Below are 26,230 nucleotides of genomic sequence, written 5' to 3' on the forward strand. Positions count from 1 at the left end.
GCAGAGTAAGATCGGGCGAATCAAAATCTCTTTATTGCTGATGAACAAAAATCTCTGACTGTTGGAAGTATTAGCACATCCAATTTAGGACATAAAATAATGTGTTTATGAACAGCAGCATCAAACATCTAACATACTCACAATACCAGCTATCAAGAATATATTAGCATGTATTTCTGTACATTCTTCTGATACCTAATCTATACTTAGTGTCTACTATATGAATAAAGGATATTTAAAATGACCAGAGTGTGGAAATCAGGCCTTTAAACAAAAACAACACACAGAATCCTATTCCAGTTCATGGACTTCAGAAATAATGCAAAAAGACCTAAAAGCATTGAAATGGTCAGTTTCTTAAAAAAAAAAAAAAGATCAGTCATGTGCAATAAACTACAGCATATGGACAATGCATTTTGTTCTCTGTAAAAAACAGTATATACAATATATTAAAAATACGTGCCAACAGAAAAATGAAGTTACCCTACAAAATTTGCCATTTTGTCTCTTGGCATGGGTTTACCAGTGAAATAAGAAACTGAACCAGTCATTACCAGTATCACACCAATGAAGTCACACTATTGCCAGCATACTGAGGTGAAAATAGCATACTGCTGCTGTCTGGCATTGTGCACACTCCTGGTGTGGGTGCCACATCTGTTTTCTGCATGACCTTTATTACAAAACAAAGCCAAAGGCCAAAACAGAGCAGCATTTTTTGTCTTTCCATTATTGTTGGGCAATATAACAAAAGAATAACAATAAGATTTTTCATTAAAAAGACCATACTTTATCACAAGGCACATATAACACTGTTGTAATCTTATTGATTCAAATATAACCTTTTCCATGTAATCCACACACACACACAAAAAAAATATGTCAGCAAAAATCAACAGAGACATCCAAGACCCTGTGGAGTGTTTTGTTTTTTTCTGGATCAATATATCAACTTTTTGTTTGTAAAATAAAAATGATAAAATCTGTTTAGAGAATCTATTGCACACACCATGAAAAACACTATAATGTTATTAACTATATTTTCTAACATATCTCTCTAGCAACAATATGGATTGACCAACAAATCAAAAGTGTTCCTGAGTGTCTCATGGGTCCCACATATACATGTAAAATGCCATCATCATCCAAAAAAAGAGAGAGGATATTTTCATACCTCATAATATATAGAGCTGTTCTCCCAATAGTGATTAAAAACTCTAGAACTATTGTCAGCTTTAATAAAATACATAATTATCTGGCCGGTAAAAAAAGTTTCAATGGATTGTCGCCCTTTGAAGTCCTTTAGCGTTCAGCTTTAGCTTTCAGACTAATGTCTGTGTCTGCCAGTGAGAGGCTCCATCTCTACAGTGTGATCTCTGGAGTTCCTGTTCAGGTCAACCACTCTCGGGATGACCGTGGACCAGCGATCTGTTGGTGCAGTGGAGAGAAATTGTGTTTGTTAGTTGATTCTTGAAACAATTTTCTTTGTATTTTTTTTCTCTCTAACAAATTGGGAAAAAATTGTGCCCAGAAGTCACTGTGAACCAGCGATCTGTTGGTGCAGTGGAGAGAAATTGTATTGTTTTTTTACTAATTTGGGAACAAATTGTGCCCAGAAGTCATAAAATAAAATTCTAAAGAAGCATAACGTGTTGATGTGATTGTGGATGTGAAAAATCCTGCCAGCTCATTTACCGACCTCTTCGAAGGCCCCGTCCACCCTGCGTTTGTTCGTAATAGTCTTTCTGGCCCGGATCCTCATTTATGATCCCTAGATTTTGATTCCAATGGGACCACTTAACCTCGTCCACCCTATAGCATGGAAAATGAAGGCCCATAACTCTGGTTAATGACTTGAAGGGTTATGCTGTAATTTAATGAATGAGTAGTGGATATCTTGTAGTTGTACCTGAAGCACCAGCGTTTGTCCGGCGTTCCATCCAAGCCCTTGCCGACAGTAACCATCTCTCCAACCCGGAAAGACCTCCGCAGACACACTGGGAAGGACCGCTCAATATCTAGGATAGTAGTGGCCCACTGACGCAAACAGAAGGAAAATTACATGTTGGAGATGAAAGGCATTTATACCCACTGAATGCTGAGGTAAAAGTCCTTAGACTGAAGATAACAAAAAATGTAAGTGACTTCCTGTCTGATGGGCATCAAAACAAACCATGGCAACTTGAAGGAATAGTTCACCCAAAAACTATCATTATTTACACTATCTGTCATTCCAACCTAGGATTTTTTTTTTCTTCCAAGAAAAAAACAAAAGGAGATTTGTAATGAAAGTGTATGATGACTCATATTGATACGCTTTTATGATACTTTTATGTGCTTTGCCATTTAAAATCTCAGACATTTTGTCTTACATTTCTTGTGTTCCAAAGAGGCATTAAAATAATATGGGATTGGAATGATGTGAAGGTGAGTAATTGATTTCCATTTTGGGTCAAATGACCACAATGCAACAGCCTGCCGCATTCGACCTTTTGTGTACCTCTCACCTGCAGTTTCCAGATCTTCTTGCTCTCTTTGGACACCTGTCCCACTGTCTCCCCCATCAAAGCGATTAACATGTTGAGTAACAGGACGAAGGTGAGAATAATGTAAGTGACCAGGAGAATGAGGAAGACAACGGGATACTGTGCGCCTTTCAACATGTTGTCCAGGTCTCCAATGCCTATGGTCAGCTTAAACAGGTCCAATAGGAAGTCGCTGAAGGTGTTTGTATCTCGGCATTCTGGGTATTTGAGGCAGTTATCCTTGCATGTCTCCTCATCAGGGCAGATGGTCAGAAGTGAGACTAATGCTGGTGCGGAATACAAAAAGAAAATGTCAGTCCCTAATTTCAGCGAATATACCATAAAATACCAATAATTGAAGTGTTATTACTAGAATACCTGATGCATAGCCAATCATGAAAAGCACATAGACCAGCAGGAACCGGAACAAATCTTTGATGAGAATCTGAACAAAATATCAAAATTGAAGACATGATGAGTAAGCATAATTACACTAAAAATATGAGAGGACAGTAGACCGGCAAGCATGCTAATTATTCCAAGGGTTGTATGTGGTTCCCAGCTGTGATGTAGTCATTACTGGAAACAACAGCTTATATGCTTATATACTATGGATACTTGCTGCTGAACTTAACAAGCAGGCCAATGTTGTCTAATTCAAGAGGACAGGATTTACAAATAACATCTTAGCCTTAAAAAAAGTGAATGTTGGGGGATAATATAACATTAACTATATAAAGACATATGAATACGTTTCATCATCATACCACACTATTGGTAACTTGCACTATATTTATTTTGACATTTTCATTGGACCTTACTAAGAATTAACAAAAAAAAAATCTCTCTCTCTCATATCTCTCTCCCTCTCTCTCTCTCTCTCTCTATATATATATACACACATTATGTGTGTTTATATATAATAAAAAATATATATATATAAAACAAAAAAAATATATATATATAATTAAAAATCTTAATGAAATTAAATCTAAATCTGTCCCCAAGCTTGTATATACCGTGTATGTGTTACAGTTTTTCTCAGTCGCTTTGGTGCATTTCTCATAACACTATTTACATTTGCACAACAGTTAATGCAGTTCTCAAAACAATTAGTACAAACTGCAAAACCTAGTTGATAACCTGCAAAAGCGTGTCACTTGCTCAAAATGGATAGCTCATTCCTCAAAAGCAAGTATTCATGTCAATGAAAGTGTCAGTGTCATCAAAATGAAAAGTCCTGACACCATCGTTTATGAACAAGATAGTCAAATGGCTTTGTCATGTTTTCATTATGACAGTTTACTCTGTGAATGTTTTCCAATGATAAAAGTCAGATCTTGGTGACACTACCTGAAAATGCTCAATACAGCACTAAATACTATTTGCACAGCCATTTGAAAAAATACAGTAAAATTACACATTACTGTATGTATGAGGTAACTGAGTACAAGACACTGAATATGTATGTTTCACATTTTTACTGCATATGCTCTTTGCAATTCTAATTTGTTCACAGCATTGTGCAAAAGAAAAAATACACCATTATTTTCAACAAACATAAACTCCCTTTGGGTAGAGCTGTGCACAACTGTACACAATATTGCAGTTGGCCTATATACTGTATTGGAACTGAACATACAACATACATAGGACTGTAATCATTCATGCACATCCAGACGTTCCTCTCTGTCTGGTCACATAATTTCATCTACATCCCAGCGAATATCATCTCTTGCTCAATTGCAAATTGTTCAATTTAGGAGACTTTTTCAGGATTTTTTTTTTATTTTTATTTTTTTAAATGACAGATTTTGACAACTAGTTCAACATTTTTGTATGTAATGACTCAAGCAATGAAATGAGGACTATTAGTTTTATATGGAATGACTATTCAGCATTCACAAGTATAGTTAATTTTGACTGACATGACATAAGCAAATGATAATGTTATAAAACAGCAGAGAGTTGTATGAAAGCAATTGATGCATGTCCAAAAGCATTTGCAATTTGTTGGAAGGAAGGAGAAACTGCTACTATGATGTGCACAAATGACTAAATGTTGTGGAGGTTGAACTAACTGTTGTGCAAATGTAAATAGTGATGTGAGAAATGCACCAAAGCGACTGAGAAAAACTGTATATATATATATATATATATATATATATATATATATATATATATATATATATATATATATACACATACACACACACACACGGTATATACAAGCTTGGGGACAGATTTAGATTTAATTTCATTAAGATTTTTTTTTTTTTTCAGCAAACATGCATTAAACTGATCAAAAGTGATAGTAAAGACATTTATAATCATACAAAAATTCCATTTCAAATAAATTCTGTTCTTTTCATCTTTCTGCTCATTAAAGAATACTGTATAATAGTTTCCTCTAAAATAAAGCAGCACAACTGTTTTCAACATTGATAATAATAAGAAATGTTTCTTGAGCTCCAAATCAGAATATTAGAATGATTTCTGAAGGATCATGTGACTGGAGACTGGACAGCTTTGTTATCACAGGATTAATTACATTTTAAGGTATATTAAAATAGAAAACAGTTATTTTAAACAGTAATAATATTGCACAATGTTACTGTTTTTACTGTATGTTTGATTAAATAAATGCAGCCTTGGTGAGTACAAGAGATTTCTTTCAAAAACGATTTTTTTTTACTAACTTTGAACAGTAGTATATTAAATATAAATACAATATTTTTTTGTGGGGGGGTGGTGGCTAAATAAACTGATTTGTTTCAAGACTTGACAGTTCACAAAGATATTTGAAGAGACACTGATTTCACAATTTACAATCATTGAATTAAATGTATACTGTGCTTAATTCATACCTTCTGAATCATGATACTGTACGTTCCAGTGAGTTTAAGACCTCTGGTAAAATAGAGGGTGTTCATCCAACCTAGAACTAGAGCAAACACCATCACAGACACGTAGGCTTCAATCCCTGACAGGTACAGCGCTGCGCTCACCAGCACCAACACGGAGTAGATGAAGCTGACACAAGGAAACACAAAGGACTGGTCAGCAAGGAATGTACAGTACTTGTCATCAACATACTTCAACTAATAAGGTTACCATTTGCTTTAAGTTTACTGGCGACAAATTAGCAGCTCAAAACTGATAACTAAACATGTTGTGGCCTCTGGCTACTTTCATATTTTGTTACTTTGAAGGTTACAGAACGTCTTTGAATCCTTATTTGCCTCTGTTGCTGAGTTTCATTATGTAAGATTTGCTTTTCAAATGTAAAATGCCTCACTGGTTTAGCAATGCCACATATTAATTATAATTAACATAAACATATCGTTGAACTGCAGTCATCTTTGCTGAGATTGTGCTGTTTTTATGCAAGAAGATTAACTATTAAAACATGCCAAGAAAGGGCTTTTGGAATTAATTAGACAGCTCAATTAAAAAGAGGGAGAAAATCGCCTTAGGGAAAGACATTGAGAGTAAAGGAAGACACAAAGAACGGGACCGAGTGTCTTACTAGAGAAGTTGAAAGGATCCATCAATAAATAAAGAATTCACCCCCGGGCATTTCTTCAGGAAAAGGTCCTTAATCTAAATCAGGAGAGAAAACCAAGAAATGCTGCTCAAGATATTTAGTGCTAGCTAAAGAGGAAAGATACGGCAACCAAAAGAAAACAGAAAGAACGTTAAGAGTGAATTTGGGTAGCACAACACACTGTAAGAAACATACACACCGGTGTTCTTTCAGCAAGCTGAGATGGATCTTAAAAATGAAAAAAACTGTATTACAAATAGTATGTTATTGCGTATGTAAAGCTTACATTTGTTACGAAGAAAAAGACTCCAGATGCCACTGTTATGATCTCCCCTGCCAAACGCACCTTGTCTGTAGTGGTGTTGTAGGGGTAAGGGGGCTGTGGAGGAATAAGATTTAGGAATCAACTACAGACCTGTTCATTCCCAGAATGCATCTCCACCACATGGACTCTCTTTCACACAGGAGGACCCATGTGGTAAAAAAGCAATTCGTCTCTATTCAAACAAAAACATGAACATCCACACGTACACTATCGTTCAAAAAAAATAAAAAATCTCTGTTTTTGAAAGAAGTCTCTTATGGTCACTAAGGCTGCATTTATTTGATCAAAAAATGGTAACACACCAAAAGTATATCTTCTGAATTGTACAGTGGAACTGTGTCTTGATCGTGATAAAGAATGTGTATTGAATTTTTGTATATATTTAGCCAAAAAATGTATACTATTATTATGGTCAACTGCTCAGATACCTTCAATCAATATGTGGCTGAGTCAGGCGGCAACACTTTTACCACTGGAAAAACTAACTTATGATTTACATCAAAGATCCGAGGTGTTCTGGCGCATTTGGTCCTCCCTCTGGAACTTTCTTGAGGGTACTCAGTGACTGTCTTTCTAAATTTGGTTTATAATTTCCTTTTATTTATGTCTTTGTTTCTAAGCATTTGTATGCATTTGAATGTCTTACAAAAATTGCTGTACTTGTTGTTATGAGATACCAGTACCACTGTTGTTTTATTAAAAAATTTAATAAAAAAATAAAATAAATCAGATGGTGACTGACCTGTGGTACAATTAGGCGTTGTGCGATATCACAATAAAAATAAAGATAGTCTATCATCAATGCAAAAAAAAAAAAAAAAAATGTTAACACTTTATTTTACAGTGTCCTTGTTACACATTACATGCAATTACTATAAATATAATTTCATGCAACTAACCTTAACCACACCCCAATTCTTACCCTATAATAAGTACATGTAGGTATTAATTATTTCTCAGTACTTAAATATATAATTACACTGTAACACGGACACCTTAAAATAAAGTGAAACCAATAAAAGTGTTACATAAGCCTAACCCTTAAGATATCATTTTAATATGCTGATTTGGTACTCAAACACATTTATTATTATTATTGCGCTGCTTAATTATTTTTGTGGAAACCAGGATTCTTTGATCGATAGAAAGTACAAAATAACAGCATTTATTTGAAATAGAATTATTTTGTAACGTTATAAATGTCTTTACTGTCGCTTTTGTTCAATTTAATGCATCCTTGCTGAATAAAAGTATTAATTCTTAAAAAAAAAAAAAAAAAAAAAAAAATCGAACTAACACCCAACTTTTGAACAGTGGTGTACATCCTGTACAGATAATATATGGAGAAGATGGACTACTCATAGAAAAATAAATAGAAGAAAGATTAATATAGCCACTGGTTTTTAGCTTGATTTGAGCTAACGAAGCTGAATTTATAATCCCATTGTTTTTGTGATTTGACTGGCGAATTGAGCAAACGGAAGAACTACTAATATGACGGGAGACTGGGGGGAAAAGGCCATGATGGCCGCTGACTGAGTGAACAGACTTGTCTTAAAGGGACTTAGACTGTACTCACTTTTCCCACTGATGGGCGATAATAGGCCACAAGAGTGAAGATGATCATGGTGACAAGGTAGGAAACCACACTGATGTAGAAGGTCACAGCAGCAAACTTCTGCCACTTGGCCCTCAGCAGCTCATTTATCGGTTCCACCGCCAACATCTCATGGCGATTCTGAGGGTCCAACCAATAAAGCATGTCAGAAAGATAAACACAGAAATAGCCACCAACATCATGAGGAGGAGGACAGTTTCTTGATGATTGTTATTTGTCTGTATTTTTATACAATTTCCATAAATGCTATACATGTATGCTATTCTATACATTCATTATGACTTGCACAAGTTTATCATCCAACTTCCGCTGTTTACCTGCAAGGCCTCTAAATCTCACCCCTGATAACATCACAAAATATGGAGCACCATACAGTGCGCACACAGTCTATCTTTCACATCTTTTGTCTATCCACATATTCACCTCAATCTTGCTGTTATAGACGAGTATCTCCAGAACAGAGACTTCCTCTCCGCAGGTATCCAGGGAAGACAGATCATACAGGTTGGAGTAAACGGGTCCATAAGCCCAGTCCTTAAATTTCCGGGAGAAATGCCGAGCCTCCTCATCTTTTATCTCTCTCCGGATGATGTGCTGGAACACCTGTGGAGAAAACACTTTTGGTTTGCTTTGCCATTTCCTACCATGCTTTCCCAATGCAAGTCCCTAGCGCTGAATTGCTGGTATAAAGCAGTCTCCTACCCCAATTTTGCCCAGCTTGGCGGCCATCATGAGAGGCGACATGCCGTCATTGTTGAGCACATTCTCCAGGTTGCAGTCTGGGTAGAGTTTGGCACAATTAATGAGCAAAAGGTCGTACATCTTTGTGACAAAGCGTGTGTTGTCCCGAGTGTTGTCAGCAATATGGACCAGGGCGTGCAGAACTGTGTTTCCCCTCGAGTCCTGTCTCCGCATATCTGCCTTCTTGTGGCTATTCTCGGTCAGGTAACGCACCATGTCTGGTTGGTTGGTACAAGCTGCGAGTGAGAGAGGCAGCTCACCTGTACAATGAGAAAGAGACAACACAAACACTTTCAGTTGTCAATTTTTCTATATCCTAATACATTTTTACATGTACATATATATACATATAATACTGTCTTTCAACAAGGAAGGACACATTAAATTTATCAACAGTGAAAGTAAAGACATTTATAATGTTATATTTTAAATACATGCTGTTTTATAATCATAATTCATTTTCTTCAACAAGGACACATTCAATTGATTAAAGGACTTTTACTGTATATTTTAAATAAATTCTGTTCCTTTGAACTTTCTATTCATCAAAGAATCCTGAAAAAAGGCTTCAAGATTTCCAGAATAATATTAAGCAGCATAACTGCTTTCAACATTGATAATAATAATAAGAAATGTTTTTTTGAGCACCAAATCAGCACATTAGAGTGATTTCTGAAGGATCACGTGACACTGAACATTAATTAATTCAGCTTTGCCATCACAGAATAAATTACATTTTAAAATACAGTTATCTTTAATTGGAATAATATTTCACAATATTGCTTTATCAAATAAATGCAGCCTTGGTGAGCATTACAGACTTTGACGTTTTTTAAAGTTTTGAATGCTACTGTATTTAGCAGACACTTTTATCGAATGCATAATTTTAGTATTTTCCCTGAAAAACTAAAAAGATCAGTTTAGACTAGAATTATGGGTTATCCTGGTCGTTGACCGTTATGATCTGATAAATCTGGTTGCAAAAGGAAGTCTTGCTGGTTAAGCTAGTTAAAAGCCTTGATGGGGACCAGAATACCAGCATCCCCAACATAAAAAACACTGTCGACCAAGGTCCTATGGAGCCAGGGATATTTCCCGCCTGCCCAGCTATTAGACTACAACTTCCAGATGTTCCATTTATCATTTTCCTTTATTAAACACCCCGATGAAGAAATACAATTAGCCTCTAAAGTCAATCAGCCATTTGCAGGGCTTTGATCTAAATGTCACCATTGATATCCAGTGCTCAATTAGTGCTCGTCTCATGAGAACCCATCTCAAATAGGAAAACCAAACCGAGAGACTTGAGAGAGAGCTGTTGCCAGGGGTGACAGATTATTTTCATGTCACTTCTTATAGAAACGCTTCCCTCTCATTGATTTGCACGCGCTCAGAGAGCGGTTAGTGTGACTGCTAAATCACATTAGCTGTCAGTGCTCTCAGGTTGGCGCTCACGTCACCGGGAAGCTCCGCGGCGAATGACTCCCTTCGTGCTCAGATCAGGGGGGATTAAACACTGACAGCCGTGTCTAATACAAATGAAAATAATTTACAGGTGAATAAAAGAGAGATGGAGACTCCTGGCAGGGCACCAGAAAAGATAATCCTATTCTGTCATCCTTGGATTATTTTAAAATAGTTTTGCACCTTTCAATCAGTTCCAAAGCAGACGTCTTGTTTTGTGGTTTGAAAATTGTGAGATGTAAATGAGGTTCATGAAAAGGGAATTCAAATTCTCAGCCTGATTTTATTACAAAATCCCAGTTTTGTAACCACTGACGTCCTGGGAGGATAAACTAGAATAGTTTAGATCAGAATATTTATCATGACAAAAGAAACGGCGGGACATCGGATTTTATACCTCAGGAAGTCATTACAAAGTTTACAAAGACGAGCACAATAAGACCAGGAACATAAATTAAAGTAAATAGGGTCAATTTTGACAGACCTGTAGTAACACACTCTGGTCAACAGGAGGCAGAATGTGTTCAGGCTATTTTTATATATACTTCAGAACATCATCAGGCCTCCTAAATATAAGACCTTTTTACTGTATTTTCCATTGCAAACACAGAGGCTCCTTTCACTCTCTTACATCCTTAGTACATCCAGCACTTGTTTTATTTGTGACATAATGTCTTGTTGGTTTTCTTCTAAGCTCCAGAAACCGTCTTACTCACAGCTAAACATTTATTCAAAGTTCAAATCAAATCAAAGTGTATTTATAAAGCACCTTAAAAACGCAGTGTGTACCAAACTGCTGTACAATTTCAAACGGATTAGATAAAACACTGTAAAATACAAGGAAAGAAATAATACAGTATAAAAGTGAAAAAATAATACTAATAATACTAATATAAACATCAAATCAGTAGCAAAAGTACTATATAAATGTATTGTATATGTATTGTATATATAGGTACTATATAAACGTATTGTTTATTTATCGGCAAAGTCATGAAGGCTAGGCTGCTGATGCTAACTGTCTCATAGAGAAGAATTACAGGTCAAGACCTCTAGGAAATCGCTTTAATCTCCTTTCAATTTCTTTAAAAATGTGGACATACTGTACCTTTTACTCAACAACGCTGAATTTATTTAATCAAAAATATAGTAAAAACAGTAATATTGTGAAATATTATTACAACAATTACTATTACTATTTTAATCTAAATTCTAAATTTGAGTAAGTATAAGTTCTTTTGAACAGTATTGAACAGTATGAGCGAGTGACTGATAAAACAGGAAATGGAGCTTCCCACACATAACGTTGGGAGTAAACGCTCCAGCATGTTGTAATAAGGTTAGTAGTTTATCATTGGACCAAATGTTTCAGAACAGAGCATTAAAAGCATGTAATATACAGTATGATAGAGCAGAGTGGTCTGGATATGCTCTTGATATATCCTGCACAATACTCTGAAAATACACTCAGATTGCAAATATATTTAACAATATTAAACTATATTCCTTACCTCTCACTTTTAAAAGTTTAGTTCACCCAAAAATGAAAATTCTGTGATTCTTCTTCTGTTTATGTTTGCTGATCAATGTTTATATGTGAATAAAAGCCTAAATAAAATTTGTGAATAAAAGCCTAAATTAAATCTGTTCATCATATAAAGCGATTGTCTCTCTTCAGGAAATTTGGACTAAACCGCTCGATTCATATGGATTAGTTTTATGATCTCTTTATTAATTTTTTGAAGCATCAAAGTGGTAGTTGCATAGCCGTAGATGTCAACAGAGCGACAGGAAGCTCTCAGATTTCATCAAAAAGATCTTTATTTGTGTTCTGAATATGAACGAAAGTCTTACTGGTTTGGAACTACATGAGGGTGAGTAATTAAAGGGGTCATATAATGGCACATGCACTTTTGCAAGTTGATTGTACTGAAATGTGTGTTGGCAGTGCCTGTACACAACCATCATATAATGATAAAAATCCGTCACACGGTCCGACGCCCCTCCCACGATTGTTAATTGACAGCAGCATTTCAACGCAGATCCGCCCTCGCTCGTGAGCGAGCTGTCATAGTCCGCCATTGTTGATACACTGGAGCAGAATGGCGTCTAAGCGATTGTGGTGTTCTGTTCTTGGGTGCATTAAGGATCACAGCAGTCATATTGATGTTCCTAAATCCGAACCGCTGAAGACGCAGTGGCTGAGTTTTGTTTTCGAAGGGAATATTCCGCACGATCAACGTCAATGCTTTCATGTTTGCGCGAATCATTTCACACCAGACTGCTTTATAAAGGAGGGTCAGTATAAAGCTGGTTTTGTTAAGAAGCTGCTCCTGAAAAAAGGATCGGTACCAACTATTCGTATTCCTGCTGCACCTCCAGAAGAAGAAGTGAGTGTAACGTTTTATTAACCTTTATATTAATCTCTGCAAATCGCTTGCACGCTTCACGATGAATGCGGCTAAGGTTTACACTCAGGGTACATTACAGCATGTTTTCTATGTACAACGTTCTCAATATAATTCATAATCCCAAGTTTATAATGAACAACGCGTTATGGTTATTGTGTTATTACAAACGGTGTACGCACAGAACAGAGGGGCGGGGTGAGCTAAGCTCATTATCATTTAAAGACATATGCACTTAAACGGCATGCTGAAAACAGAGCTGTTTTTGACCAGGTAAAATTAGTGTTTTCTTACAATACTAATACAAATTTTTAATTAAAGTGTATTACAAACTTTTCATTTAGACCCTAAAGAATCATAATAACTTGAACAAAAATGGCATTATATGACCCCTTTAATGACAGAATTAACCATTGAAGACGGTTTAAAACTACAGAACAAAATCAGAATCAACAAACTCACCAAAGTAGAAGTATCCACCCTCCTCTCTGGGCTGGAAGAATCGGCCCCTGGCCTGGGCATGAACATCAGCCCCCTTCTCCACCAGAAGCTCCACATACTGTTTGCATCGTCGCTCTATGGCGATATGCAGCGCCATCTGACCTACAGACACGCCACATTTTTATTGTAAATAATCAGAAGTTCATCATATGATAATGAATTGACCATAAAGTCGAAACCAAAGCACTCTGTGACATTACAGGAAAACTGATATCTATGATACATCTTATCAGACAGAGCAACAGGAAGCAGTATGATATTATTAGATACTGTCAACTTATTTTACACAAGAGGAAGTACTGTAATATGAAAATAAGATAATACAGCCTATGTTATGTGCAGAGCCTGTAGTTTTGTATTGAGTGTTTGTGTGAGAGCTCTAAATGACATAATAAAAACTCTTATATTTTCAGTGGGGACTAGAGTTAACTATATTTATTTTTATTGTACTTAGATTTAATCAACTAATAAAGGATTATTGACTTAAAGTCTAAGTTTAAGGAAGTATTTTATCATACACTTGGCTAAACTAAGAATGGAATAACCTTAAATAACTGATTTTAGTAGTTCAGTGCATCTCTCAGGGTTTTGGCAGTGGGTCTACAAAAGAAAATCTGTTGACATTCAGAATTAGGCTATCTGACACTGCCTCGAGGACTGGAATTAAATCTAGCAAACAAACTGAACCAATGTGTGAGTGATTGTTTCCTGAGGAAATGAGAGGCAGACTAAACAATGTCTGCTTTAAGTACATTATTGTGTATTTTGAGAAGTGCAAATTCCCGGTACTACTAATGCCGCCATCACAAACCTGCCATTTATAGCATTTGAAGGATTAAAATTAAATAAGAATGGAAATTAGGTTTAAATACAAGTCTACAGCCAGAACATATAAATAAAAATGAAATGATTTTAATATGCACAGTGTTTATAATACACTAGCATTCAAACGGTTGAAAATGTTTTAAAAGAAGTCTCTTCTGCTCACAAAGACTGCATTTATTTGATCAAAATACACCAAAACAGTAATATTGTGAAATAGTATTAAAAATAGTATTTTCTATTTGATATTATTTTCAAATGTAATTTATTCCTGTGATGACAAAGCTGAATTTGTAGCATCATTACATTTTCAGTGTCACATGATCCTTCAGAAATCATTCTAATATGCAAATTTGCTGCTCAAGAAAAATGTATTATTATCAATGTTGAAAACAGTTGTGCACCTTAATTTTTAGTGGAAACCATGATACATTTTTTAAAGGATTCTCTGATGAACAGAAAGTTTAAAAGAACAGCACTTGAAATAGAAATATATTTGTAACAATGCAAAAGTCATTAAATCCATCTGAATCACTTGTAATCAACTGAATGTGTCCTTGCTGAATAAAATAATTAATTTCTATAAATGTATAATATATAAATATTTTTAATATTATGGCCTTTTGTCATTTTAATTGATATAGAAGGAAAAAAAAATGACATGAACTGGACAGTCACCCGCATGAACACAAGTTCAATGCATCTCAGCTGCTAGACCACAGTGCTGGAAATGTAAACATTAATCTTTTTTGTATCAGAGGGAAAGGAAAGTTTATGTACTGTATCGGGAGTGGCACTGGCAAATTCAAATGCCCTAAACCTAGAGAGGTAACAGAGGAACAACGTTAAATTCAGTAGTTTGTGAGGACTCTTTGTACTGAACAGGGTGGAGACTGCAGGAAACCCATCGTCAACTCTGGGTAAATTCTCTAACATTGAGCTCAGTCAGAAGCGCATGTGAAACTCCACCGTTGTGCTCATATTTCATTAACCTGCTCAGGGTGGTGCTGGAAGCTGCTCAGAGTAAATGTTAGCTCATGCCACACTAAAGATTTTGGAAACTTGACAGACAAATTATGCTTGAAACTGGTCCTAACGGCTGATTTTTATTTGTATGAGTGTTGAATCTGGTCAGTTTTTAGTGGTTGGAGGACTCACCCCTATAATACACATCTCTAAAGGGTGTGTTGATGAACTCTCGGAGGCTTCCTGTCTGTTCAGCAATGTCCAACAACACAGGAATCGTGTCATTGTGACCATTGTGCAGGTTCAGAAGTGCTTTTGGTAGACACGTCTTCCCTGTAGAAGGTTCTAGAGAAAGTAGAGAGAAGAAGAGTTTTACATTTTATTTAGAAAATCTAAGTTTGCACCAAGTCTGTATGATATTCTGGCTCAGTGTCCCTAAGGTATCATCCAGAAAGTGCACATTTTAGGACTGGCCCTTAGAAAAGTACGTAGTAGGGGACAACTTACACGTCAGGGTTTAATAATTAACATTAGGGGTTTGTTCTAATTGCTAATCCAAGACATGAAAATAATGTCAATGTTTTCCTTTCTTTCATCAAGGCATCAAATTTTCCTCTAGTTTCCAAAACCTGATTTGCTTCACTCATGGGTCAGTTTAAATTTAGCCAGAGTTGTCTTTTTGATCCCCTCAAACAGAATCCTTCATTCAATTTGTGACAGTTTGCTGTGATTTCTCACTACTCTTCTGTTGAGTTTGCTTGCCACTTTGAGGCAGGAAGTAAACAGAGGACCACTTCAACTTTTATAATAGCCTAACAACTGAACCATGAGGGAAAGGGGTTGCGACAACATTCGATATCTAGAGACACAACCCTGTTGATTTCTTATGTATAATAAATCAGGGCTTTGTCTTTTTAATAAAAAAGTGAGATCATTATTAAAGCAAGTCCTAATAATAGATTATTACTCACATAAAACAGTCAAGAACAGTGTACAAGTGTTTAATAATTTTTCAGTTTGTATTCTAGACAGCAAACCTAAACAATACACCCATTGCTCTTCACTCATAAGCCCCTTTCACACAGAGATTTCGGAAAATAAATTGATAATGTGACCCGGGATCGTGTGATTTTGGTTCATTCACACTGCCAGTGTGAATCAAGATGTGACATGTTTGCAGACATTTTTTTTGTCCTTCCTTTGTTCCTTGATGAACAAACATTCATCTTTGTTAACATGCAATGTGAATGTTGATCTGCATTTAAAAATCCTGGTCAAATAGTTGCATGATAACTACGTCATTGTGCCAACACACAAGTCATCTATGACACGACCCTTATGGCATTGGTCCTGCCTTTTGTTCACACAGGGCTGGTCCAGGCAATGTTACTAGGTCCCCATAATAAATATATATAATTTGTGCACACCCAATAGCTTCACAAATCCAATGATGGGGGCACAGAGATTCTTTGAGTCTATTAGACGTAATGGAGGAAGTAGAAGTAACAAGGTATGAACTACTTCATTTTATGAATTCAACAAGCCAAACTTTTGAAGGTATCAAGGAAGAACATTGAGGACTTACAGTGGTGGTCAAAATTGATGGCCCCCCTTTATAAATATGATAAAAAATGGCTGTAAAAAATAAATCTGCATTGTTTATCCTTTTGATCTTTCATTCCAAAAATTCACAAAAATCTAACCTTTCATTGAAGTAAAAGAATTGAAAGTGGGGGGTAAATCACATTATAAAATAAATGTTTTTCTCCAAAACACGCTGGCCATAATTGTTGGCACCCTGTTATTAAATACTTTTTGAAGCCTCCTTTTGCCAAGATAACAGATCTGAGTTTTCTTCTATAATGCGTTTGGAGTTTGGAGAACACCTGACAAGAGATCAGAGACCATTCCTCCATACAGAATCTCTCCAGATCCTTCAGATTCCCAGATGCATGTTGGTGCTTCTTCTCTTCAGTTCACTCCACTCATCAGGTCAGGGGAATGGGATGGTCACGGCAGAAGCTTCATTTTGTGCTCAGTTACCCATTTTTGTGTTGATTTTGATGTTTGTTTTGGATCGTTGTCCTGATGGAAGATCCAACCATGGCCCATTATCAGATTTCTAGCAGAGGACGTCAGGTTTTGATTTTTTATCTATTTGTATTTGCTAGAATCCATAATACCATGTATCTGAACAAGATGTCCAGGACCTCCAGCAAATAAATAGGCCCACAACATATAAGATCCAGCAGTATATTTAACCGTAGGCATGGGGTACTCTTCATCCCTGTTTGCACCAAACACATCTGCTGGGTTTGCTGCCAAAAAGCCCTTTTTTTGTTTCATCTGACCATAGAATCCGGTCCCTTTTGAAGATCCAGTCGTGTCTGACAACTGAACATTCTGGAGTTTATTTTTGGAGGAGCGAGGAGGATTTTTCTTGAAACCCTCCCAAACAACATGTGGGGATGTAGGGGTTGATAATTTTTTTTAGGCTTTCGGACCCCCAAGACTCAACTAATCTCTGCAATTCTCCATCTTGAAGAGTCTTTGGCCACTCAAACTTTCCTCCTCACCGTCCATTAAGACAATATAGACACACGTCCTCTTCCAGGCAGATTCGTAACATCTTTAGTTGATTATAACTTCTTAATTATTGCCCTGATGGTCAAAATGGGGATTTTCAATTCTTTAGCTATTCTCTTACAGCCACTTTCTATTTTGTGAAGCTCAACAATCTTTTGCTGCACATCAGAACTATATTCTTTGGTTTTACTCATTGTGATGGATGATTAAGGGAATTTGGCCTTTGTGTTTCCTCATATTTAAACTCCTGTGAAACAAGAAGTCATAGCTGGACAATTTCATGTTCCTAGTCACCCTGGTGTGCTAAAAAAGGTAAATATTAATGGGAATATACTTCAGAGATATTTTTCTCATAAAAAATTCTAGGGGTGCCAACAATTATGGCCAGTGTGGTTTGGAGAAAAACATTTATTTCATAATGTGATTTACCCCCCAATTTCAATTCTTTTACTTCAATGAAAGGTTAGATTTTTGCGATTTTTTTGAAGGAAAGATCAAAAGGATAAACAATGCAGATTTATTTTTTACAGCCATTTTTTATCATATTTATCAGGGGTGCCATCAATTTTGACCACCACTGTAAGTTGACTACTTTGCAGAATAGACTGGCATTAGACCAACTGACTGCAGCACAGGGTGGAGTCTGTACAATAGTTGGAACCACCTGCACCAACAATATCATGAGAATAATGAAGAGATTAGAAAGTAGGGAAGTAGGTGAAGAAGGCTGGTGGGAAGGGATGACCGCAATGTTTGCGAAGGTAGAACATTACGTGATCATGGTAATAGTGATTGTTTTGTTTGCATTCATTTTGCTTTGCCTTTGGCCATGTATCATGTCAGAAGTCCAAGAGGCTGTGAAGACCAACGTTGGAGCAACAAGATGATACACAGCAGTAAATTAGAATGAAATGTTTGACATTGAATTTGCTTGCATTATATTTCCAGGTCCTACACCTGTAAAAAAAACAGCCTTAGCATTAAAATACAAACGTGATGCAAACACCTGGTAAGTCATAAATGACTTAAAGTGGCCATTGTTAAAAGAAGTGTTTGAACTTATTGTACTCAATATTGTACTTTTTGTCACAATTCATCTAAATCAAGGATGCGGTTCATTTACACCTTTTCTCGTATGCACATAAGCTGAAGGCCTTCAATAAAGATTTGTCTTGAGTGAACTACACTTCTGTGTCTGCGTCATTCTTGGTCCCTGATCAGTATCACTCTCTGTGTCTTTGATTCAATAAAGAAGATTCATAATTATTTAATGCAATTATATGACAACTTTCTGTGATCAACGCTCTGTGTGAAAGGAGCTATAGACTAATCCATTCCCAGAATGCACCTTTGAACTCCTCATCTGTCAGCCTCTTTTCACTTGACTGAAGATACTGCAGGAGACCATCCAGAGCTCTTGGATCTGCTCGAGATACAGCTTCAAACAACAGCCAGCGGTTGAAGACTTTAAAAACAGGGGGCTCTGGGGATCCCTCGTCACATGACATCTCAATCTCGGCCTTCCTGCAGGGGGAAATATGCGCTTTTAAAATTATGACTCCAGTTAAACGTGCTCCAGTCAAAAGTATGTTAAGTCTCTTATTTGTATCCTAAACCGTCAATCTGACATTTATTGAATTGCAAGACATGGCTGATCATGATGTAATATGGCTTCCTTTATGAAGGGGTGACTTTTTTAGGCAACTGACTAGGTTTATCTGTGAAGCGATCTGTCAAAAGCATTATTACGATTTGTTAGCAGAAACATTACTTGGTGCACTTTTAAACATGCAATGTATATTACAAATACAAAATTGCACATGTGCATTCACAAAAACTTGCAGTACCACCCTACCTGGCTTAAACTTCATACTACTTCTTAAGTCACAGTGGACTAAGAAAAAACTTCCATAAATAAGTCTCTGTGCTCAGGAAAAATTGACTGCCTAACCGACCTCAACATAAACATTACTCCATAAGCGTTGATGGAAACACCAACAGACATTCAGTTGCCCCACTGTGCATGATCAAGAGTGTAAAACCATGAGTAGACTGTCCAAAAGTGACACTACACAATCCGTAAACCATTCAGATCTGATCATAGTCTCACCTCAATTACAAAGCAAGAAGAGGATGATCCCTCTCTGGCTTTTCTTAATTTAAGATTTAACACATTGCAAAGAGTTGTTATTTCATATTAAGCACTACTCAATCCTCAGTCTGCACTCTGTCACCCAGTAAACAATGTGTCCACTCTGTTTATGGCAGTGGCATTCCTGCTCACTTGCACATGCACAAGGAACATGTACAAAGAATAAACACTTTACTTCACAGTTTAGTTATTTATATAAATGTAAAATGTTATTGTATTATTACATTATATTATATAGTCATTTGGTTTTAATTTGTTTTTTAAAACACTAAACTGAACTCACCATGCATTTATTGTAAGGGAAACAGCAACTTTTAATGAGTAGAATGCAAATGATCTGCAGAAGCTGCAACTTAATCGGACAGACGACTGAAGTTTACACATGTGAATGACTGATTTAAAATGTAAAAAGATAAAAATCTGAAAGGGCAAGAGATTGTATATTATCCAAGAAGCATTTTCGCTGTGGTTCGGTTAGTGCATGTGCTTGGTTAATAAGAGATTGATTCCAACATCTTTCTCATCTCTTTTCCCCTATCTTCCAATAATTTCCTGTACCCTTTGCATTATTGTATCAATAAAAGTGGCAAAAATGGTAAAAGCTACTGTCTCTCACCCCCGTGGAAGCTTCTTCCTGCGTTTTTTGTGGTTGTTGATCTCCCTATATGTGCCGTAGTCAAACAGGGAGTCCATAGGTGCTTTCTTAGGCCCCGGTGCCCCTGGATATTCAGACATGGTGGACTCAAGAAGGTCCATGGGGTTAGGAACTCCCTTTTTAAAGGCCCCTGGGAACCTAATCCGCGTGTTCTGCTTGTTGTCGTTCTGTTGTCCAGGTCGAGTTGAATCCTGGGGCGAGTCTTGGGTTGGCTGTGATCCATCATCATTTTCCAGTAGTTCTGCCAGTGAAGACATAGGGAAGTTGGGATCCCCATCCGCCAAAATGTCCTTACCCTCTGACGAGTCCTCAGCAGCAGTCCCGGACGGTGAGGAAACAGAGTTTGACTCGGTCATGGCCAGACGATAGCGCTTTAGTAGAGTGGAAGCGGAGAAACCCTGCTGTAAAGTCAAAAATGGAGTGGACTTTAAACACAAGACAAAGCAATTACTCTGGAACGTGTGCTAGTGCATGATCTCTACATCAGAACCTCTGTAAGTTGATCATTTAAATGGAAAATAATTAAAATAGCTGTTAGGCAACTATCTCAACCAGTATGCCATAATTTAATAATTGAGCTTTGGAAACAATCTAAAATTATACTATTACTTGAATGTGAACTAGTGGTCAAAGTTCATTTCACCAACTGCAGGTCAATTAGTATAGCCTACTTGAAACTTGATCATTTGTTGTCAATACATATAAATTGTATTATTCAGCATCGGTAGGAAAAGGCATTGCTGCTTCCATTAAATGTTGGTTATAACCAGTGTTAGAAAACTCTGAACGTAAGGAGATAGGATACAGCTTAGGTCTCTCAGTTCACCTTAGGCAAATCCACTTCAGCACGAACAAAACCCAATACTGAAAACATTGCAGAAGAGATGCATTGAAGAAAGAAAGAAAAACATTCCTGGAATAAATCTGCACTGGACTGTGAAATCAAGGAAATATTTTATTCCTGAATGCACAAGAAATATGAACATGCATTCCAGAAATAAGGCTCCTGGAATCATTTGACCCTGTAGGTACTACCAGAACACCTTATGAGCCTTTACCTTCCTCTCTCCCTCTCTCCTAACAGTGTGGGATGTTAGCAGAGATAGTAATTATTTAATTAGTTCAACAAGGTGTGCTTCTTTTGTTTCTGAAGAGATCTCTCCCAGGTAGGTTAACCGCTCGAGCTGAGTCATGGCTGCTCACTTTTCCACTTTGTGTGCCCTTCAAAAGGATGAGGACTCCGTCTCAGGCACAAACTGAGATGGAATAAATGACACCATCGTTACTGTTCGTATCACTCTGTGTTCAAGTGGTGAGGAAGCCTCCGCAGCTGAAATTCAGATATGGTAATAGGTGTTTTGTTTCAGGGATGCTGTAAGTGGTAGACCAATCCCAAAAGAATGGGCCATCTGACCAATCAGATCAGAGTAGGCTTGTAGAAAGGAGGGGTTTAGAGAGACTGAATTAACGGTTTCAGATTCTTTGAGAAATGAGTGATATGAAATGTATATTATGAGAAAATTAAAGTACTTTTTGACCTTGGATGCATGTAAACCTATTGTAGGAGAGCTCCAAAACAAAATTATGAACCTTTAAAATAGCATTATAGGGGCACTTTAATATATTTGTTTTGTATATGACGCCCCTTTAAATTGCAGCGAAGAACTAGCTGAAGGATGTTTTCATGACATTGATTGCAAACACTCCAAATAGCTTTTTCTTTTTCTTCTTTCTTACGGTTTTTGTACACAAGAGTTGGCATCTGTGTTGAGATTTCTTACCAAACTTCTGCTGTAACTTTGGGCTGTTAATCAAAAGCATTTCTTATGAAAGCCTTAAATAATTTAGGAAGAAACTTTTGCAGAGTAAAGATGGCTTAAATAAAGCTTTAAGTCAGACTTGTTTTATAAACCATTTATTTATACATTCTATTCTTTGTTTCTTTAACAATGACATATCAATCATACCATTCTTTCGACAAGAAAAACAACATGAATGTACTACAGAATACCTCACTGGTATTGGAAGTGTCCAATAGCTTCAATACTCTGAATCTATAGACATAACTACATAGAAATGCATATGCTACTTACTTCAGTCATTGCTTGTATACTATGTGCACTTCCCAAATGTCAATGTCTTCTGTACTCCAAGGGGGAGCTGGAAAGTGTCAGGGGGTCTGCAGGGGCCCAAACAAAGCTAAAAAAAAAAAAAGTCAGAACACAACAGTCAAACTGAAGCTCGACAAGAAACATGCTGCTGCTGTCTACTGTCCCACATCCCCACAATATTCCCAAGGCTTCTGAAACCACTCAATCATTTACACCTGGCTCATATTTCCTGTTTATGTATAAATACTCAGTTAGCACATATACACATTATGAAATCTTGGCAAGCCCACATGCAGTTCTGGGAGTTCATTTGTCTACTGTGGTTTTGTCCATCTTGGTTTTCTGCCCCACCCTCTTGTAGTTTGGGATTTTGCTTTAGATTTGTTGCATGTGTTCTGAAGTGCCTTTGGCCTCTGGGAGTTTGATCGTCTGGTCTTATTGGTTTGAACTTACATTGTACTTTGAATTGTGTTTGTTTTTATTCTCTATCCTACTTCAGTACCTGAATCAACATACGTGATGTAATTTGATATCATATGATGACAATTTGTATCATCTGTATACTGATGCCAATGCCAGCTATTATATATATATATATATATATATATATATATATATATATATATATATATATATATATATATAAACTGTGATAAAAATTATAAATGATAAACTGATGGTTCTTTTCATAGTTAAATAGATATTTTCCATAGTTCCATTTCCTGCTTCAGGTTCCATATCACTCACCATTTTACCTATGCATGTATGTATGTATGTAATGTATGTATGTTTGTTTAGTTTAGTTATGTTTGTGATTTAGTTAATAAAACTTGTGCACAACATGTATTTGGTTCTGATTCTCTGCTTGCAACAAAGTCCCTTTATGCTAATAAATAAATAAATATATATATATATACAGTATATATATATATATTCTCTCTCTCTTTAAATAAATAATATGACGTCGATTTGGTGCTCACGAAACATTTCTTATTATCATCAATGTTGAAAACTATTGTGCTGAAAAGCAACAGCATTTATTTAAAATAGAATTTGCAGTAATGTCATGACAAATTTAATGTATCCTTGATGAATAAAAGTACTAATTTCTTTAAAAAAACTAATCTGACTGACTTGCTTTTGAACGGTAGTTAACATTTCATATTAACATTTAGGCACAAATGTGATATATTTTGGTGCCGATGTCATGTACTGTTTTAATCCAAGACACTTTCTCACAGCTGGGGGAAATGATGCCCCTATTCATCTTTTTTTTTTTTCATACACACATACACACTCCACTCCCACTCCAAAACCTTTGTCCGCATGTCACAATCTATTGTGGGATTCATCTCAGTCCTAAACTGATTCTCTCATTTCCCAGAACAGGCATGACTCACACTCCCTCTGTCCTATTCTCTTCCCAGTTCAAGAGGGAAGTCTACTATTGCATCAAATTAAGTCAATGAACGATGACTTCATCAAAGAACCACCGTTGCTGACGTTGCATTTAATTCCAGTGCTGTTTAAACGAACAGTTTATCCAAAAGTCAGTCATCGTTTTCTTAGTCATAGTTTTTCAAAACTTGAGTTTCTTGCTTTCTTGGAATACAAAAGAAGAAATTTTACAGAACATTCAAACTGCTCTTTCCCATTCAACTAAAGTATAAAGTAACAAGGGGCTGTCATGCACCAACATTTGTTGTGGACCATGACAAAAAGACAACCGTCGTGGTTAAACCAAGAAGAAAAAAAAACCTGGTGGTGTTGCAATACTGATAGATAAAGGTAATCAGTCAAAAATATTTTTAAATTATTAAAATAATTTAAAATAATTTTAAGAAAATTAAAAATGGCCAAGCAATACATTTTTTACTCATGAAGACACATTGTTCCAGGTTTAATGGCCGACTAAACGCCATGACCAAGTGTGACTGCTAAGTTTAAACATGCAGAAGAATTAATACGATTTAAGAGCTATGGCAGAGACGACGATTTTTAATTTATAATATTTTATACACAAGCCCACAGCTCATATTTTGGCAATCTGAGACAGTGTCAGCTTCCAGGTTTCTGTTTTTCTGATTGTCTATGAGCTCATCACCACAAGAACAACCACTGGTCCTGTTCAGGCATGTCTGAGACGCTCCACAACTGCTCTGAGAGGGCAGTCTGAGGACGTTTAAGACGTGTCTTGATGCCTTCCAACCTTGAAATGTGTCCTCCGAAGGCAGCATTTATCAATTTTCGGACGCAGCCATTGACTGTCTGAAACTTCCCTACTATATTGAAGGTGAAAAACAGTATGTGACAAAATAAGTATGTCTAAATTCACAGTACTCATAAAAGAGTAGGCATAAAGTACCCTGATGACCTACTATTTCTGGAGAGATTCTGAAGTGTGCATATGGACACTTTACTATCCCATGAGGCCACGGAAGAGGATTTGTGAATTGCAGTGAAGAAACACACCTGCCACTGTTAGGTCACATGATAATGACAATATGGCTAATGTAGTACGTCCAGATAATATTAAACATACTTTTTTAGCGTTTGCAAAGTAATTACTTATTTAAAATAAGTAGCCTACCTACTCAAGAGAATATGCGATTTCGGAAGCAGCCATGGTTTTCATTTGTCATGAGTCTCTTCGCAACAAGCTGCATGTTTCTGAGTGATATTGTTGTGTTTGGAATTAATCTAAAGTCTGGTAGAGTGTGATCCTCAGTCGCCAAGTGTTTTACAATCTGTTCAGATTTCAAAAGTCGTGTAGTGTAGTACACCACCGAGCTGTTCCCCAAGCTAAGTTTTCATCTGCCCCTCATGTTTGCTTAAGCGGATGATGGAAAATCTAACACAAACCCCCACAGTTACTGCCTCTGGCCTGGCAAGCGCTATCCAAATACTGTCTACAGCAGTACCTCTACTCTGACCCGAGTCCAATACAGTCCATTATCACCACAAAGAGTGTAAGCAGAACAGTGGAAAGGTTTTGATAAGCTCTGATAACATGGGAGCATGATGGCCTATGTCATTTTACTGTGTTTTGGGAATTGGAGGAAGCACTGGTGGTGCATCAAACTAAGTAGGAGACCTAATAAGAAATGCAACAGATGGAGAAAAAGTCAAGCCTATCAACATAGCATTAGATAACAGCTGGAAATGACAGAATCCATCTCCATGGCCTCAGAGGAAGATCTAGACTTCCTTTTCCATGTCACAAGGTCTCCAAAGAGCCAAACAGCTGTGCCTGTGTCTGTGATCTAACTAGAGATGAGGTTGTGGGGAAAATGAACGTGATTCAAAGAGCGTCCAGGGCTGGTTTTGCTGACAGTCCAACCATAGTTGAGCGCATGAAATGACTGTAAAACTTTTAACTTTTAAAAGCAAAATAATAACCTTGATCAACAGATATGTGCACACACCTATGCGTCTATGTTGATATAAAAAACACTGTGATTTGGAGATAATCAGGCAGTGGGGAGAGGAAGTTATGGACATTTTTAAGTGTTACTTTTTCATCTGAATGGTTATAAATTGCTTTAACTTGTTCTAAATTGATCTGAAATCTCTCACCCCTTCGTACAACACTTTCCAGAAGTCATAGAAGAAAAAAAGTTGCTCACCCGTATAGACAAAGTAGCCTACTGTTAGACGTTTCTTCTTACAGGTACAATCAGTAGTTATTCCGTTTATGAGGTCAGATCCGTGCATTCATTCCTCAGGTGGAATCCGTATACCTTTGGCGGCACAAGTGTTTCAAACGGGCTGGCGAAGTAAGTTAGTGTTTTGATTCTCCACCGCCCACT

At 36.6% G+C, this 26,230-nt stretch overlaps 1 protein-coding gene across 1 annotated transcript; it reads right to left on the bottom strand.

The window, feature by feature from the left end:
• Nucleotides 1–26,230, bottom strand: trpv4 (transient receptor potential cation channel, subfamily V, member 4). The gene is made up of 17 exons (XM_081365381.1): nt 26,048–26,230; nt 22,404–22,509; nt 20,272–20,711; nt 18,852–19,027; nt 15,110–15,262; nt 13,091–13,231; nt 8,718–9,016; nt 8,439–8,618; nt 7,977–8,135; nt 6,359–6,451; nt 6,055–6,128; nt 5,393–5,558; nt 2,904–2,970; nt 2,508–2,812; nt 1,910–2,037; nt 1,700–1,812; nt 1–1,428 (listed from the first exon to the last, which is right to left on the bottom strand). The coding sequence occupies exons 2-17, from the start codon at nt 22,410–22,412 to the stop codon at nt 1,328–1,330; spliced, it is 2,604 nt and encodes an 867-aa protein (XP_081221507.1). The 5' UTR covers nt 22,413–22,509; nt 26,048–26,230; the 3' UTR covers nt 1–1,327.

Source organism: Scardinius erythrophthalmus (assembly GCF_964197995.2).
Source record: "Scardinius erythrophthalmus genome assembly, chromosome: 5".
Classification (NCBI taxonomy): Eukaryota; Metazoa; Chordata; class Actinopteri; order Cypriniformes; family Leuciscidae; genus Scardinius; species Scardinius erythrophthalmus.